The sequence below is a fragment of the Lathamus discolor genome, chromosome 3, assembly GCF_037157495.1.
Source record: "Lathamus discolor isolate bLatDis1 chromosome 3, bLatDis1.hap1, whole genome shotgun sequence".
Lineage (NCBI taxonomy): Eukaryota > Metazoa > Chordata > Aves > Psittaciformes > Psittacidae > Lathamus > Lathamus discolor.
In genome coordinates, this window is record NC_088886.1 from 152,397,065 (window position 1) to 152,415,908 (window position 18,844).

The 18,844-nt window shown below is 47.3% G+C and overlaps 1 protein-coding gene across 2 annotated transcripts in view; it reads left to right on the forward strand.

The window, feature by feature from the left end:
* INPP5A (inositol polyphosphate-5-phosphatase A) overlaps positions 1 to 18,844 on the forward strand; it is a 215,545-nt gene that overhangs the window by 98,287 nt on the left and 98,414 nt on the right. For both annotated transcript variants that reach the window (XM_065672509.1, XM_065672510.1), the window contains exons 5-6: positions 8,157 to 8,220; positions 18,328 to 18,431. In XM_065672509.1, the coding sequence (XP_065528581.1) occupies positions 8,157 to 8,220; positions 18,328 to 18,431 (168 nt within the window). The remainder of the gene's footprint in view (positions 1 to 8,156; positions 8,221 to 18,327; positions 18,432 to 18,844) is intronic.

Consider the following 18,844-nt stretch of genomic DNA (forward strand, 5'->3'; position numbering starts at 1 on the left):
AGGGAGTACCGGCACACGGCGCGGCGGTGGCCGAGGGGCAGCGGCGCTCCCGCTGCTTTGGCTGCGCTGTGTCCCCGCATGGTCCCCAGGCAGGACCCCCGCCGTCCCGGAGCCATCCCTTCGGCGGGCCGTGGCCGGGGCACCCTGCCCTCTGCACGCAGCCGCCCTCCTGGCCTGGCTGCGCTGCGAGGTCCCTGGGCCGCCCGGGCCCCACCGTTTCCCGTCCCTGGTTGGAGCCCGTGACGAAGAGGGACCCACGCGAGGCGTCCCCGCGCAGCGCCGTCCGCACATTCCCTGCCCGGCGCGGCTGCGCCCTCGCTGCGTTTCCGCGCCGCGGAGCGCGGCAGCTGATAGCCTCCGTTTTACCGATGGGGAGCCGGTGCGTGCGCCTGGTGGGCAGGTTTATGCGCATGTGGAATACGTTTTAATTGTCGTTAGCAAACCAGGCAGGTAGTCAATAATCCCGGGCGTGACAAACCCGCTGTTGACACACGGCACAGCCAAAGAGCCTGGCAGGAGATAAGGGCTTCCTGTCAGCGGTGCCCCGCGCCAATTAATATTCAGACATTGTCATGTTCGATGATAAATGAATTCCTTGAACTATATTGATATAGTAGGTTAAACATTGAAAAAGTTGGGTTGAACTTTGACTTTAAATATTCATTAAAGCTAATTATGGATTTTATGACTACATGAATTACAGTTTCTGTGTCATCATTGGCAATTTATTTTAGATATATTTAAAGCAATCTTTATATATTAACTATCACATTTAGTGAGGTAATGCAGTACATGTTTACTCTGCACAGTAATTAAACTTTTATTCAGGTATTTCCTTTATGCATTAAATCTCCACAGCTGAAATGACGTACTTTAAAAAGAAATCATGTCAGCTAGCTCTTGAAAAAAATACAGCTGTTTAAATCCTGAGCCTTCTGTGGCAGGATCTCCGTCCGATCAAAGGAATGGTGCTTTTGTCAGTGCCAGATGCGGGATCCGTCAGAACCAATTTGTTTATCTGACCATCGGTACCAGTTTTTCCAAATAAGTCTTTTGGCATGGAATAACAAAAGAAATTACCAGTCTTGTACCAAGGATCCTTCTGGAACCTAGTTAAAGACAGTGAACATTCAGCTTCAGTCTGCTGACAGGGAGAAGACGCGTGGGTTTTGTCTCCATGGTGTGTCTGGGGGAGATGCAAAGCTCTTCTCATGTGCGAGCTGTAGGTTAAGTGTTGCTCCCAGTCTGCGCAGGACGGTTCTGTGTGCGGATGTGCGGAGAGCAGTCGGGTACTTCAGTCAGTCCTGGAAAAGGCTTTTTGCGGGTAGCAGTACTGCCATGAGAGAATCCCCTGCCCTTTGCGTGGGGCTCCCGGACGTTTCTGTGAGGGCCATTCTCACAGAAGCTTTCACAAGCTGGGATGTGTTTGATATTGACAGTGACATTGACAGTGGCTGTGAAATGGAAAGAGTTTGTAGGAGTTAATAAAAGAAATGTTCCCTGGTCTACCTGTAGGGTTTTGTGTGGGTCTACATGTGTGGAGCTACTTGACTTTAGGTGTCTTAAAGCAAAGCTATTTAGTTACAATGTTCAGGGGAGACAGAAGAATAATCTCAATCAGTTTTGGCATTCTTGTCCATTTCTAAGCTATTTGGCCAAGCCAATAATATCTGTTGTTCATGGCTGTCCTGTCTGGCTTTTCACTGTGGTGCTTTCTGCTGTTTTCGTTCGGTTGTACAGATACACATACAGATATATATTCGTGCCTATTTACAATACTTAAACTCCTCTCTGAAGCAAAATTTGGATGCATTTAAATAGAAGCATCAGCAGTGACTGTGTGGTGTTTCCTCACGGCCAGGGCTATGACTCTGAATCATGCATGTGCTTATGGGAGCAGCCCAGCGGCTCAAGCTCTAGTGAAGCGCTTTCTGTTCGGTCAGCTCCCGGCTTTCCTAGGAGGGTTGAAAGCCATGTGGCTGGTCCATCCGCAGAAACGCATGTGTGGTCCCTGTGCAGGCAACCCAGACCGTTCTAGGTCCCTGTGACCTCCCTTAACTTTTAGAAGCTCCTGGTACTGCTGAGTGCAGGGTGGTTGTGGTGCAGTCACAGACCCAAGGACTGGCAGGTTGGAGTAACAAGTGAAGAACTTCCTGATCTGAACCTGTGGCTGTTTATCCATCACTGTGATGGATCTGCTGAAATCCGGTTTCCTTGACTAGTCTGTGTTTGCAGACTACTTGGAATATGGAGCAGAGGCAGCTGTGGCTGCTCCTGTTTCTTCCACTGCTCAGGCGTGACGCGCACAGCAGAGCGCACACCATCTCCTGTTCAGTGCTGGTGCAGTACCACTACGATTCCTGTCTGCAGGAGCTGGTCACTCCGTGTCTGAGCGCCCGCCGCAGACATGAGGTTAAATATTGGCAGATATGCTGATTCCCTGGCCTGTAGTCACTAGCATAGATGTAGCAGAAGTCAAGAAAGTAAAGTGTGATACATAACGTGACCTCTGAGGTTTCGTTTTAGTGAAAGCACATGCTTACAAATGGCATAGAATTTGTGCGGACAGCAGAATTAATCAATCTCAGCAACCCTTAAAGTGGAACAAATAATAGTTTTCTTTCTTTACATATGAAATTTTTGAAAGTCGAACTGTTTGGGGTGGTTTCTAATTTGCAGTGGGTTTCTGTATTGTGTTACTTGGACACTGTGTGCTACTGCTGTATGTGCCCCTACATCTGTTTCCAAAGAATCTTCAAATTGTAAATAAGAAAATAAAGCAAAGTTCTAGACTTTGAATCACTGTCATTTAGCTTTATTGTTAAACTGTCGTTTTATGAGAAATAAGTTGAATTAACATAAGCTCTGCAACAAAAGGGCCAAAGCATTAGGCTCTGAAAGAAAGCTTCTTGTTTCTTAGTTCTCTGGTAGGCAGTGAGTTGTAACTGCACTCACCGCTGTTACAAGTTAACATTTATGTACATAGACCTGATTAAGCCTGTAACAATGCGGAAGATCGTGATAACCGTAATTTCCGTTCCATTATAGTTCTGCTGCTTTTCAATGGGGTGTTTAGAAATACCCAGTCAAAGCCTATCTTAAAGTTAGTAGTATCAGTTCCTGAAACCCTGCAGTGCTATTTAACCACTATCAGAGATTCTTTGTGCACAGTTAGTTGACACTCAGTGCTACAAAAGCAGCCTATCAAACAGGCTTTTGCTCCATAATTCCTCAAAAATAGTTTTAAAAAATAACATGTAAAGTGTAAGAAGTCAAGCAGTGAGCAAATCAGGATGCTCAGAAATGAACTTGTAGCTTGCGCACAAGTGGCAGCACTATTTTTAGTGGAATCATGGCATCCAAATAGAAGTTTTAGAGCATCTTGATTCTTCTTGGTTTAGAATCACAGAATCCCAGCCTAGTTTGTGTTGGAAGGGATCTCAAAGCCCCTCCAGCTCCAACCCCTGCCACGGGCAGGGACCCCTTCCACTGGAGCAGCTTGCTCCAAGCCCCTGTGTCCAACCTGGCCTTGAGCACTGCCAGGGATGGGGCAGCCACAGCTTCTCTGGGCACCCTGTGCCAGCGCCTCAGCACCCTCACAGGGAAGAGCTTGTGCCTAAGAGCTCAGCTCAGTCTCCCCTCGGGCAGGTTCAAGCCATTCCCCTTGGCCTGTCCCTACAGGCCCTTGTCCAAAGCCTCTTTTCAGCTTTCTTGTTGGCTCCTTTAGGCACTGGAGCTGTAACATTTGCTGAACTGGCCCCATGTTGCTGGCATAGCCCAGGATTTCCCGTTCCAGATCCCTTTTTCATTTGCTTTTACATTTCTCAGACTTGAGGCACTGGGGATGGTATTTTCCAGGTGCTTGCCAAGACTCATTTTTTATTCTTTTGAGTCCATGGAAGGAGCTGGAATAAAGCTGTATTCTTATGCTGAGCTCTTAGAGTAATACGTTATAATTATAATTATAATAATAATAATTATTATTATTATTATTATTATTGTTGTTGTTATTATTAGTGGTGGGGGTGTTATTATCATTGTCATTATTGTAATACTAAGCCAGGTTGGATGGGGCTTGGAGCTTTAAGGTTCCCTCCAACCCAGACTGTTCTAGGATTCTATGAATACTATATAACAGTTACCTCTGTAGATGTCAGATTTGGCCCTGTGCATTGAAGAAAGAGATGGATTGACTTAGAAGAATTCAGAAAGCGTAGGAGAGGGGAGAATGATTCAAATCTAGAGCACATAATTTTAATGCCCTCTATTAAGTTAATAATAGCTTCTGATAAAGCAGAGTGATGATATTTAATTAGATTTTATAACTGAGAACTCATCTAGCTGTTCGTACTTTTTTTGCGATATGTATATATAAAATTCAGATTATTTGCATTTGATGTAATACTTAGGTTGTCAGCTTTTATCTGAGGTCAGCTCTCTAAATAAATAAGCAGGTAAGAGCTAAGGTGTGGTGTCTTTCCACTCAGATTTACTTTTCTTCATGATTAATCACACTGATTTCAGTAGAATAAAACCCGTGGGCACATGAAATGCCTGGATGCTGGGAATACAGGGTGCTTGTGCAGCAGGTGAAATTCTGTGCTGCAGATCCATATGATGAGATGCCGGCTTGAGCAGTTCTTACGAACCCAGTCGCTGTCTCCATCTTCACCAGTCCACATGAAGGCCCCGCAGCCGAGCGTGTGTTCTAAGCCCATCCCAGGCTCCTGGCTGTGATCAGCCCCACTGTAACTTGTTTTATGAAGGAGAATTCTGGAAAGAACTTCCTTCCATCCGTGTTTTCCTTTGATGCATGGAGCAGTGCCTGTGTGCGCCCACAGGAACAGGCACTTCTAACATAGGACTTGCTGCCTTTCCACTGACTGTAAAGCTGTGATCGTGTGTATTTTTCTTTCTTGGTTTTAACCGGGGGCTTCGTAAGTGAGTGTAGGAAAGTTATTTTCATTGAATTTTACCTGTCGCATGCCTGTGACTTGAAGACTTACCTAGTTTTAGCTCCTTGAGAGGCAAAGTGTACTTTTCTCTACCAGAAGAGTTTCTGTAACCATATTGCTATTTAAGAATAATCTGGTTTTTCAATCTGTTTAAAGAAAGCCAGAGCATAGGGAAAGTTTCTCTCGAGGCAGCAGCGGTTTCTGTTGCTAGTGCCAGTTTCTTCAGTTTGAACTTAAATAGCAGGTGGCAATGGTTTTGTCTTGTGTCAGGATTTATTTGTCCTGGCTGTGTCCTGCTGGGATGTTGACCTCGAGTCCTCCACGGCTGTGTCTCCTGCATTTTCCTATTTGCCTCCTCCATGTTACGAAGAAGAAACCCTCAGAGGTGAAGGAAGCTGGCTGGGGGTCAGGCAGCGTGCTCATCAGTTCCATGCGTGACAGTGTTTGCTGGTGGGTGCACCGGCTTGTCAGGGAGATGGGCAGGACCTCATGGTTGTGCTTTGACAAATGAGCGGTGTCTAATCTCTGGATGTGCAGCATCTCATAAATAATGCAGCAGCCACTGAACCAACACACGGGTCTGCCTGAGAGGAGTAAAAGACAAAATGAAACTAAATCATCCTTTTTGTTTAGTGTATCGCTGCTTTTGTACTTCTCAATAAGGGTTTATCTAGTGGCAGGCCGCCTTTTTTTCCCTCAACCTCTGTTGAGTGCATCAGATGTATTTAAAGGCTCATCAAGTTCTCATTTAAAATGTGTTTTTATATTCCAATATAAAGTCTGTTACAATGCTTTTTCATTTCTCACTTGACTTTCCTTTACTCTCTTTTCATATGTAATTTCCATCTCCTACCTGGAGGATATTATGTGACTGTGAAGAAGTAGAAGTAAGCAGCAAGCTCATGGCACGTATAGGTGAGATCCTGACAAGGCTGCCAGGACACAAGTGGAGCCGGGATGGGGGTGCCCTGGCTGGAACCCCCCAGGTCCATGGAGTGTCGCTGGAGAAGGAGGAGGGCCCAGTGCTGGGAGGATGTGAAGGAGCGGGAAGGCAGAGGATTGTCCCTGTTCAGGGAATCTTGTAAGCTTCAGGACAAGTTAGAACTCAGGCTGTGCTGGGGGTTGTGGCAGCCTCTTCTGCCCAGGCATTTAGGTGCAGGTTGGACAGCTGTGTATCAGGAATGGCCGGAATTTGTAACCTGCAAAGCCCGGAAAATGTTCTGGTGGAGGAACAGTCGTTCCTGTGATAATGGGGTTGTCTTTACAGGCTGCCCCTGTGTGTGTCTCAACACATATGGCTAAAACACGCAGGTCTGCGACGCACTGGGTTCTGCCTGGGTGGTGCTGCTGGACCCAGTGAGGGGAGCCCAGCACTTCCTGGTGGGGTGAGCCTGCAGCCTTCCTTCAGCAGCCTGTGCAGGGGCTGAACCAGCATTTCACCTGAGTGTTTGGGACCCACCTCGGGGCTGGATGGCCTCTTGCGCTTCAGATCTTGTTCTCTATTCTACCAGTGTAAGACACTGATTGCGATGAGCATTATTGTCACACTGCTGTGATGTGTGTGTCTGCACTGTGGTCCGGTCACAGCTGAGCTCCCTCAGGCCCTCTGCGAGCCCAACCCCAGCAGCCTGACAGTGGGTACACAGGAAATGCGGGATGCAGTTATTTGGAGTTATTTCCTCCATCTCATGGGGTCCTAAAATCAATGGTGGGCCAACTGCTGTTCTCACCAGCCAGCCAGCCCATCCCAATCAGTCTCAGGATGGATGGCGTTTCAGCTTGTGTCCCCATTGGGACCCAAGTGCTTGTGCAGCTAAAGGGTATGCTTAGGTAGCACCCCAGACAAAGGTGCTTGCTGTAATAGTCACTGAACCCTAGAATGGTTTGGCCTGGAAGGGACCTTAAACTCATCCAGTTCCAAGCCCCTGCCACGGGCAGGGACACCTTCCACTAGAGCAGCTTGCTCCAAGCCCCGTCCAACCTGGCCTTGAATAATGAATCGTTGAGGCTTAAGATCTCAGAAACCTTCAGAAACCAGGAAAGTACTTAAGTATTTGTAAGGGAGGAGTACTAATATTCTGCTGAATATGGGTTGACTTTGGTATGCTTTTAAAACAGATTTGCTGAGATGGGAGTTTATTTCTGAAGGCAGTAGAGATTACTGCTATGCTGAGATGCTTTACTCAGTCATGGATTAACCTTTAAAACTGTAACAGAATTCCATAGCTGGATTAGGTCGTTGTTTTGGCAAAAACTGAAGAGGATAGTTGCTGAGGACGAGACAAGCAGAAGGAGTTGTACATCCTGTCTAAATCCCAACTAGGAACACGCAGTAATTTGTTTTCAGTAGTAACTCAGATGTTTCATGTATTGTTGTGGGCGCTGAACTCTGCTCATGCTGATGCTTAGAGACACACCAGTTCTGCCAGTGTCAAGAAACTTACAGTGTATTCAAACACCTCAGCCCCTCTGCTACTTATATACCAAACATACAAGGCACCTGTGTATTCTTTCTCTTTGGGTCAGTGAACCCTGAGAAAACACCCACCTCTGTGGCTTCACACTGATGCCGGGAGCAGCCGCTGCTCTGTACTGCTCAGCATCACAATTACATCCAGCAGTTACCAGCATGGAAAGCTGCACAAGCGACACAAATATTCCCGACACTCCTGGTAGGTTGGAAGTGTTCCTGCCCTGCAGCTGGCAAAGGCACTGACACTGCACAGCGTGGTAGGATGGAAAATCTGTGCCTGGCTCTCAAACGTTCTTGAATCTCTCACCCGTCTCTTGTTTCTGCCCTGCAGTCTCCAAAAGCATTCGTTTTGCATGAAAGTGAACCGGAAATTGTCAGGCTTCTTTTATACAGGAACCGTGGGCATGCGTTGGGTGTTTGGGAAGGGATTGTCTGTATTATGGGTTGCATCCACCCACTGGCATTTCTACCAGTCCACCTGGGAATCCTGCCCTTACTGTGTTCAGTCAACTGCCAGGGATCTTCTGTACAGTGGCTTATGAAGCTTCAGAGAAGCAGGAAAGGAAATGAATATTTGCATAGATCTTAGAAAATGTGAACTATTTATTATTCTTTAATTTCTGTGGGTTTGGTTGGTTGGGTGGTTGGGTTTCACTTGGAAAGCACGATGCTTTTTGGGGTTTAGTTGGCCAAAGTCAATATTTTACAATTTCTGGTTGTTTTTGCAGGCTCTAGGAAGTTTTTACTTTCTTCATGAATCTTTGAAAAACATCTACCAGTTTGATTTTAAAGGTAAGCGGAGGAACTGCATGTTGGTCATTGCTGTTTAGACATCAAGGCAGCCTTTTTGATGGTAGTTCCTAGCAGTGGTTTCCAGGATGTGCGGGCTCCTGTCTGATGCATGCGAGTCCCCTGACAACAGACAGGACTTTTCTTACCTTTTATAGCACTCACAGGAGAAGTCAATGAACCAGCCACAGGTTGAACACTGGTGCATTAATCATTCCCAGGCAGATGGACCTTTGGATCCATAGAGATCCCTGATGATTTCAGAAGAACTCTTAATGGCTACAAGGTTCTTCCCTGTAGATCAGATATAGGACCAAGACCTTAAATGTCCAGCTGTGATGGTCATTTTGCAAAGCAGCTGAGGTAGATTTATGGCTTAAATTGCTTGGGAGCAGTGCAGGTCAGTAGGAGGGTGTCATTGTTTCTAACCCACATTGATCAGGCAGGTTGAAGGTCTTGCTAAATCTCCAAAGTTTAAAAGGAATGCTAGGCTATGGGCATTAAATATTGGAAATCTCATAGAAAATTATTGAATGCTTCCTGGGGTGTATGTAGAAAAGATTATATAAAATTTATGTTATTTCAGTGAAGAACGGTCTGTATATTAAATACGAAACCCCTCTGAGCTTCATTTAGCTTACTGAGCTGAATCACATTAATACTACATCCAGCATCCCATTAATTTGAGACACTGCTGCAATGGTGGTAACTATGGAGTGAACTGATTGTCTTAATTACAGAGATTCATTCGTTTTGTTCTCAGTAGAGACAGATGCTCTCTGCCTGTGTAATTGAGGGTACAGGGTCTTCCTTCCCCTAGATGTTTGAACAGTAGTTCTATGTATATAGCAATTCTGGATTCACCCAGCATAACTCCTCCTGTCACCACTGGTTTCAGTGCAGAAGGAAACTTCTAGCTGTATTTTAGACAGTTTGGAGTAGATTTTATTTCTGAGAGATCATAATGGAAAACTCAGTGGTGATGCAGGGACTTCTAATACGAGATGTAGGAGAAAGCCAGTCTTTCTCCCACACCAGTGCAGGTTTGCAGGCACTAAGGGATGACAGTGCTATCAGCTGAACTGGGTGCAGGGTGGAAATACTGGAGGCAATTGGCATTGCAGGTGAAGCTGTGGGTCCGAGGTGCTGTCTCTGGACTGACCAGCCTCCACTGTTTGTAGTTTATTCATTGTGCCACATGAAGGGTTTGAGTATCAGTGACATGAGAACTGCATCTGCCCACCCAGTTCCTGAGCCCACAGCTTCATCCCACCCGTTCTGCTCAGAATTCCACCTAAAGTTCCCTCTTTAGGTCACAGGGGAGAGCTGCTCTAGTGACATCTGAGAGAGGGAAGTGAAAAGTGGTTTAGGAAAAGAGGAGCTTTCTGGGTTTGTTAACTGTTGATGCACACCTTATTCACTACTCTATAGCTTTTAAAAGAAAACATAAGGAAAAAGTGAGAAAATGAAAGGAAAAAGTGTAGGGAAAATAATTGATATTATAATACTGTCAATATTGGAATCAATATAAAGAAATAAGCAGATACTGGCTCCAGAAAATAAATACTTTAAATTTTCAGTGACTTGGCAAGCCTGAGCAAGGCCAGACAGGGTGTGAGCTGCACGTCAAGATGTGTTTGGCCAGGTCATGGCTTGAAAAGAGCAAACTCTTGATAAAAACCCAAGGAAGCGGCGGATTGTGTTGTAAGTCACCTGCTGCCTCTTGCCGCAGAGCAGAATCAGTCTCCCTGGGTAGTGCTTGTAAAATACGAGCTTGAAGGCTCCCATCTTTCAGGGGAAGTGTAAAACTTGCCTCTTCTCTCATGACTATTGACATTTTCACAGTGTAGTAAGCTCTTAAATCAGAGGAAAAATCCGAACAGTTACAAACGTTCTCTGCACAAAAATCATTATGAAATTCTGGTTCTACTCAAAAGCATGCAAAGAATGGATGTTTATCCACAATTCGATATTCCCGGAACATCACTGTGTCTTTTCACTGCGGAGCTGGATGTGACTAATGCAGTCTTTGGGGGAAAAAAAAAAAAAAAAGATTGTTTTTTAGTTCTCAGAAAAATTGAGTTTTAAAATGAGAACAATTTTCTCCTACAGCCCCACATATTATTTGCTAGAGTGCAGGTGGTGCTGGACTCTTTTTACAGTGGTCAGAGGCCCAAAAGTTTGCTTACAAGTTAATGTCTTGACAAGCCACGTGTTCTAAAGAACCCATCATCCAGCAGCAGGGTTTGCTGGCCCGGGCGTTAGCCCAGGTTTCATACACTGCTTTGATTGACAGAAAGAATCTCATCTTCCCTGGTTTGGAATCAGAAATAGTGCACTGGTATCTTTATTTGGAGAAGGCATGGCGTGCAAATGAATCGCTGGGTTGTAGTTAGCAATGATGTTAACACACAGAATCACAGAATCACAGAATCCCAAGGGTTGGAAGGGACCTAAAAGATCATCTAGTCCAACCCCCCTGCAAGAGCAGGGTAACCTACAGTACATCACACAGGAACTTGTCCAGGCGGGCCTTGAATATCTCCAGTGTAGGAGACTCCACAACCCCCCTGGGCAACCTGTTCCAGTGCTCTGTCACTCTTACAGTAAAGAAGTTCTTCCTGATGTTAACGTGGAACTTCCTATGCTCCAGTTTACACCCATTGCCCCTTGTCCTATCACTGGATATCACTGAAAAAAGCCTAGCTCCATCATCCTGACACCTACCCTTTACATATTTGTAAACATTGATGAGGTCACCCCTCAGTCTCCTCTTCTCCAAGCTAAAGAGACCCAGCTCCCTCAGCCTCTCCTCATAAGGGAGATGTTCCACTCCCTTAATCATCTTTGTGGCTCTGCGCTGGACTCCTTCAAGCAATTCCCTGTCCTTCTTGAATTGAGGGGCCCAGAACTGGACACAATATTCCAGATGCGGCCTCACCAAGGCTGAGTAGAGGGGGAGGAGAACCTCTCTTGACCTACTAACCACTCCCTTTCTAATGCACCCTAAGATGCCATTTGCCTTCTTGGCCACAAGAGCACATTGCTGGCTCATGGTCATCCTCCTATCCACCAGGACCCCCAGGTCCCTTTCCCCTTCACTACTTTCCAGCAGGTCACCCCCCAACCTGTACTGGTACATGGGGTTGTTCTTCCCCAGATGCAAGACTCTACACTTGCCCTTGTTAAATTTCATCAAGTTTCTCCCCGCCCAACTCTCCAGCCTGTCCAGGTCTCGCTGAATGGCAGCACAGTCCTCTGGTGTGTCAGCCACTCCTCCCAGTTTTGTGTCATCAGCAAACTTGCTGAGGGTGCACTCAGTTCCCTCATCCAGGTCATTGATGAAAATATTAAACAGCACCGGTCCCAGCACCGACCCCTGAGGAACTCCACTAGTCACAGACCTCCAGCTAGATTCTGCGCCATTGACCACAACTCTCTGCCTTCTTCCTTTCAACCAGTTCTCGATCCACCTCACTACTTGATCGTCAAGCCCACACTTCCTTAGCTTATCTATGAGGATGCTGTGGGAGACAGTATCAAATGCCTTACTGAAATCAAGAAAAACTACATCTACCGCTCTACCATCATCCCTCCACCTAGTCACTTCCTCATAGAAGGCTATAAGGTTGGTCATACATGACTTCCCCCTCATAAAACCATGTTGGCTGTTCTTAATGACCCCCTCATCCTTGATATGCCTAGTGATGGAGTCAAGAATAAGTTGTTCCATCACCTTTCCAGGGATGGAGGTAAGGCTGACCGGTCTATAATTACCCGGGTCCTCCTTCTTGCCCTTCTTATAGATTGGTGTGACCTTTGCCATCCGCCAATCCTCAGGCACCTCGCCCGTTTCCCATGACTTACCAAAGATGATGGAAAGTGGCCTAGCAATGACCTCCGCCAGCTCCCTCAGCACCCGTGGGTGCATTCCATCCGGACCCATCGATTTACAGATGTCCAGATTGCATAGCTGATCCCTAACCCAATCCTCATCTACCAAAGCAAACTCCTCCTTTGTCCTGACTCCTTCTGGGGCTATAGAAATCCGGGGCCCTCGGGGAGAGTCTGCAGGAGTAAAGACAGAGGCAAAGAAGGCATTCAGCACCTCTGCCTTCTTTATATCCTCTGTCTCCAGGGTACCCACTTCGTTCAGCAGTGGGCCTATATTGCCTCTTGTGTTAGTTTTATTTGCTATGTATTTGAAGAAGCCCTTTCTATTGTCTTTAACCCGACTAGCAAGATTGAGTTCCAAGGAGGCCTTAGCTGTCCTAATTGCCTCCCTACATCCTCTAACAACTGTCCTATATTCCTCCCAAGCGGCCAGCCCCTCCTTCCATAATCCATAGATTCTCCTTTTCCACTTGAGTTTGCCCAGCAGCTCCTTGTTTAACCACGCCGGTCTCCTAGATCCCTTACTTGACTTCCTACTTATTGGGACGCTCCGATCCTGAGCTTGGAAGAAGCGGTCCTTGAATGCTAACCAACTATCTTGAGCCCCTTTACCGCCTAGTACACTTTCCCATGAGACTTCCCTTAGCAGTTGACTGAAGAGGCCAAAGTTGGCCCTTCGGAAATCCAGAACTGTGGCTTTGCTAGGTATTCTATTCCTCCCACACAGGATCCTAAACTCCACCATCTCATGGTCACTGCAGCCAAGGCTGCCATTGACCGTCACCACTTCGACCAAACCCTCCTTGTTGGCGAGTACTAAATCTAGCAGGGCTGCTCCCCTAGTTGGTACGTCCACCATTTGCATTAAGAAATTATCATCAATGCACTCGAGGAACCTCCTAGACTGTGAATGACTGGCTGTGTGAGTCTTCCAGCAAATATCGGGGTAATTAAAGTCCCCCACGACGACTAAGGCATGTAGTCGCGAGGCTACTTCCAGTTGCCTGTAGAAAGCCTCATCAACTCCTTCGTCCTGATCAGGAGGTCTGTAATAGACCCCCACAACTGTATCACCCGTGCCAGTCAGCCCCTTGATTCGTACCCACAGACATTCCACTTGCTCCTCATCCGACCCCGGACAGAACTCAATACATTCTAGTTGCTCTCTCACGTAAAGAGCCACTCCACCACCTCGCTTCGCTGACCTATCTTTCCTAAAAAGGACATAGCCATCCATGACCACATTCCAGTCATGTGAACTGTCCCACCATGTCTCTGTAATCGCCACTAGATCATAACCTTTAGCCCGCACACAGACTTCTAACTCCTCCTGTTTATTCCCCATGCTGCGTGCATTGGTGTACACGGTGATGGTGAAGGGCCTCCTCTCTGCCAAGTGCTGCCTTTTACTTAGGTTCTCACAGCAGGCACCCTCGGTCCTTCCAGTTCTGCCAAATGTGTTCTGTATCCTGAATGACGTTGGGATCGTTTTGATGACACTGTTAAACTTCTTGAAAGAGGCACATCCATCCGTGACCTACTGAGAATGATGCCACATGAGTTTGCCAGGGTATCTGTTTAACCTTCCTGTGGGAGCCAGACCTCAAAGTGATCACCACATAAAAAAATGATCCTTCCCCGCTCCCCCCAAAGATACACAGCTGCATCACAGTAAATGCTTCCTCAAATTATATAAAATACTTTAGCTAGATGACTCCAAGTGACAAGGTTTTCTATTGATTGGTATTTCCACCAGATATTCAGTAGAACCGGACAGTTCAGGGCTCTTGGTGATAATAGTTGTTCTGGAATTTTTCTCTTATGCGTTCCGAGTCAAACTCAGTCTCGTTGGGTTGTTCCAGCTTAATGGTAGCTGTAAGATAGCTTCCAAATTCCTGTGTCAGAAGAGTTAGGTAAATGAAGTCATGTTCTTGCCTGTAGACATGCCCATACATTGCCCTGATCAGGAGAGACAAAGTGGATCGAGAAGCAGAACCTCTTGTTCATGAGCTGTATAGATCCATAGATCAATTGTTAGAGCTGAAGAGTCCGTGCTCCTTCTGTCTGTGATGTGCCCTTTAAGGACTCTGGAAAGTGGTGGGCTTTACCACTGAGTCTCTTTGACAAACAGCACCTCTTCCAGCTTCAATGCACACGTCGGCCTGTGCTGACCGCCAGGAACAGATAGTCTGGAGGAGGTGGGTGGCTACAGGGTCACCGAGCAGCCAGTATGGGATTTGAATGGACTTAGTCCAGCTCATCTCCTCCAGATTCCCCGAGCAAGATACTTTCACCTTCTTGATTTGAAATAATCTGATCAGAACTGGTGCAGAGGCCTGGTATCAGTGAAGGCCATTCAAAAATAAGACCTTATTTTACCTTAAGTGACTACACAAATCATTGAGACTTGGCTGAGCTGCGTGTGTAAGCACAGACCACTGCAGAAGGAAACCAGAAGAAGGACGCCTCTTGTCTGATCTTTATGTTTATCTGATGTTGGTTTTTAACCACCCCGCTGAAACCTGGAGGTTTCTGGTACTGGCCGTGCTTGACCAGGTTGACCAGGCTGGCGTGTCACAGGAGGGCTGTGCTGCGTCAACCGTGCTCTGTCGGTGCAGCCCCTGCTCCTGAACGCAGCAGACACCCAGGCGACATCCTCTGGTGGGAGCCAGCAGGCAGTGGCACCTCAGGATTTTGGAGCTTAACAGCCATCTCCTCAGAGGCCCTGTTCGTGTCTGAGTTCGGCTGGTGTTATAGGCATTGACATCATTATGAATAGCCAGGCTTTTTCAGGATCTTGCTCAGTGAGAGGATCCTGGGCAGGAAGTTGCCTAGCAAAATAATGTGTTAAATAGAAAATTAACATCCTCTTTTAATCTGGTTTCCCCTGCTGTCTCTGAATCCCATTGGTGTCTCCATTTCTGGTTTAGGATGTAACAGTGAGAAATTTCTGTTTTTCCTGTTCTAGACCACTCACTAAACCACTTGGGTTTGCCCCAGCGTATTCTCTGCTACTGTCCCTGAGGGAAAGCATTCAGTCTGTTCATACAAGCACAGAATCCCACGCTGGAAGGGACCTTAAAGCCCCTCCAGCTCCAACCCCTGCCACGGGCAGGGACCCCTTCCACTGGAGCAGCTTGCTCCAAGCCCCTGTGTCCAACCTGGCCTTGAGCACTGCCAGGGATGGGGCAGCCACAGCTTCTCTGGGCACCCTGTGCCAGCGCCTCAGCACCCTCACAGGGAAGAGCTTCTGCCTAAGAGCTCAGCTCAGTCTCCCCTCGGGCAGGTTCAAGCCATTCCCCTTGGCCTGTCCCTACAGGCCCTTGTCCAAAGTCCCTCTCCAGGTTTCTTGTAGGCCCCCTTTAGGCACTGGAGCTGCTCTGAGCTTTCCCTGGGGCTCTGTGTAAGAACTTTTTCCATGTTTCTCGGTTTCATAGAATCATAGAATGGTTAGGGTTGGAAAGGACCTCAAGATCATCCAGTTCCAACCCCCCTGCCATGGGCAGGGACACCTCACACTAAACCATCCCACCCAAGGCTTCATCCAACCTGGCCTTGAACACCGCCAGGGATGGAGCACTCACGGCCTCCCTGGGCAACCCATTCCAGTGCCTCAGCACCCTAACAGGAAAGAATTTCCTCCTTAGATCCAATCTAAACTTCCCCTGTTTCAGTTTGAACCCTTTACCCCTTGTCCTGTCACTACAGTCCCTAATGAAGAATCCCTCCCCAGGATCCCTATAGGCCCCCTTCAGGTACTGGAAGGCTGCTCTGAGGTCCCCACGCAGCCTTCTCTTCTCCAGGCTGAACATCCCCAACTTCCTCAGCCTGTCTTCATACGGGAGGTGCTCCAGACCCTGATCATCCTCGTGGCCTCCTCTGGACTTGTTCCAGCAGTTCCATGTCCTTTTTATGTTGAGGACACCAGAACTGCACACAATGCTCCAGGTGAGGTCTCACAAGAGCAGAGCAGAGGGGCAGGATCACCTCGATCGCCCTGCTGGTCACGCTCCTTTTGATGCAGCCCAGGATCCGGTTGGTTTCTGGGCTGCGAGCGCACACTGCAGCCGGCTCATGTTCATTTTCTCATCGACCAGCACCCCCAAGTCCTTCTCTGCAGGGCCGCGCTGAATCTCTTCTTTGCCCAGTCTGTAGCTGTGCCTGGGATTGCTCCGACCCAGGTGCAGGACCTTGCACTTGTCATGGTTAAACTTCATAAGGTTGGCATCAGCCCACCTCACAAGCGTGTCAAGGTCCCTCTGGATGGCATCCCTTCCCTCCAGCGTATCAACCGGACCACGCAGCTTGGTGTCATCGGCAAACTTGCTGAGGGCGCACTCAATCCCACTGTCCATGTCAGCGATGAAGATGTTAAACAAGACCGGTCCCAACACCGATCCCTGAGGGACACCACTCGTTACCGGTCTCCAGCCGGACATTGAGCCATTGACCACAACTCTTTGTGTGCGGCCGTCCAGCCAGTTCTTTATCCACCGAGTGGTCCATCCATCAAATTGATATCTCTCCAATTTAGAGAGAAGGATGTCGTGTGGGACAGTGTCAAACGCTTTGCACAAGTCCAGGTAGATGACATCAACTGCTTTACCCTTATCCATCAGTTCTGTAGCCCCATCATAGAAGGCCACCAGATTGGTCAGGCAGGATTTCCCCTTAGTGAAGCCATGCTGGCTGTCACCAGGCACCTTGTTGTTTTTCATGTGCCTTAGCATGCTGTCCAGGAGAATGTGCTCCAAGATTTTGCCAGGCACAGAGGTGAGACTGACTGGTCTGTAATTCCCCGGGTCTTCCATTTTCCCCTTCTTGAAAATGGGGGTTATATTTCCCTTTTTCCAGTCATCGGGAACTTCACCTGACTGCCATGATTTTTCAAATACGATGGCCAGTGGCTTAGCAACTTCATTCGCCAGCTCCTTCAGGACCCGCGGATGGATTCCATCAGGTCCCACGGACTTGTGTGCGTTCAGATTTTGAAGATGGTCTCGAACCAGATCCTCTCCTACAGTGGGCCCAAGGGCTTCATTCTCACAGCCCCTGCGTCTGCCTTCTAAGACCTGGGCGGTGCAGTCAGGGCCTTTGCCAGTGAAGACTGAGGCGAAGAAGTCATTCAGAACCTCAGCCTTCTCCAAATCCTGTGTAGCCAGTTCTCCCGAGAGCTTCCTCAGGGGGCCTATGTTGTCCCTAGTCTGTTTCTTGTTTGCTACGTACCTGTAGAATCCCTTCCTGTTATCCTTAACATCCCTGGCTAGGTTTAATTCTAACTGGGTCTTAGCCTTCCTAACCTGGTCCCTAGCTTCCCGGACAACATCCCTGTACTCAGGTTGTCTCAGGACATTGCAGTATTTAATGATTCAGTTGGTGACTGGGGGATGTCACCTCTCTTTTCAGAGACTGTTGTTAATAAAAACCAGTCTACCTCAGATCCATTCCACAAGAGGAATGGGCTGCTCAGCTTGTGGTCAACTCATCCTTCATTAGGAGCTCCACCAGCGTTACAGAGTCAGTTCTGGAGTGAGAACCACACTAGAGGCCACAGCCTGCCAAGCAGACAACTCAAGTGTGGCCAAACACAAAGTGAACGATGATTGTCAGTATTGATGATTTAAAGCAAAAGGCAGAAAGTGAGATAACCTAAATTAATAAGTACTTGTTGGATGGGTTAAAGATGATTAATAATGTGTTACATATGTGCATCAGTTGATGTTGAGGTAGGTGGACTTAAAAGCTGAAAACAGGAGTTGCTGGATGAAACATACAGATCATCACTGCTCAGAAGTAACATTCTGTACCTGAATGTGTTTTGCAGTAATTAATTTCCCTGTCAGTCACCCAGCATGGATTGCTGGATGCTGGCTGAGGACGCAAACAGGCATCTCCTGGAAGAACCATGACAAAAAGTTTGAGTGCAAGGATGTGCAGAGACCTGGCTTGTAATTAGAGCTGCAGCACTGTACAGTGCTCGGGGTAGTAAAATATCAGACCCGTGCCTGTCTCACCTCGAGAGGTCTGAAGCAGAGGCCCCGGTTTGTATGTGCTTAGTGGGCTCTCTTTTAAACTCCACAACAGCTCAGTGCTCGTGTATTTTGGCTGAGGCCCTACCGCCTCTTTTGCAGTTGCCACTGCTTTGACAAGGAGCGCTGTAAGTTGCGCATGATGCTAAAGATAAGTCTGTTAATTTTGGTTTTTGTCTCTTCCTAGCTAAGAAGTATAAAAAGGTAACTGGGAAAGAAATCTACTCTGACACTTTAGAAAGCACGCCCATGCTGGAAAAAGAGAAGTTTCCACAGGATTATTTCCCTGAGGTATGTGCAATCCGCGGAGTGTGCCCAAATACTCGGTTTGTTCCTGACTTGGTCTGGTGACTTGAGCAGCTACTCCCAGTAATGCAAATAAGGTCAGAATCGAGTCTTGGGTTTTTATTTGTTTGTCAGTTTCTTGTCACCTATAATGTGTGTTTTAAGTCATTGCATGGATTTACCCAAGTCAAATGGAGTTCTTTGTGTAGTAGGAAACCCTTGTGAGGGATGGAGACAGTAATGAAAAGGCTTGTTTGTGCATTTAAAACCAAAAGAATGGCCCACAGTGCCAACTGCAAGTCCGTTTCAGGGAGAATTACTCCTTGGCAGGGGGAGACACGACTTTGAATGGATTCCAATTGTATTCAGCCACTGCGGGATCATGGCTGGAGTGATGCTGGTTCCTGTTTGGTACGGTG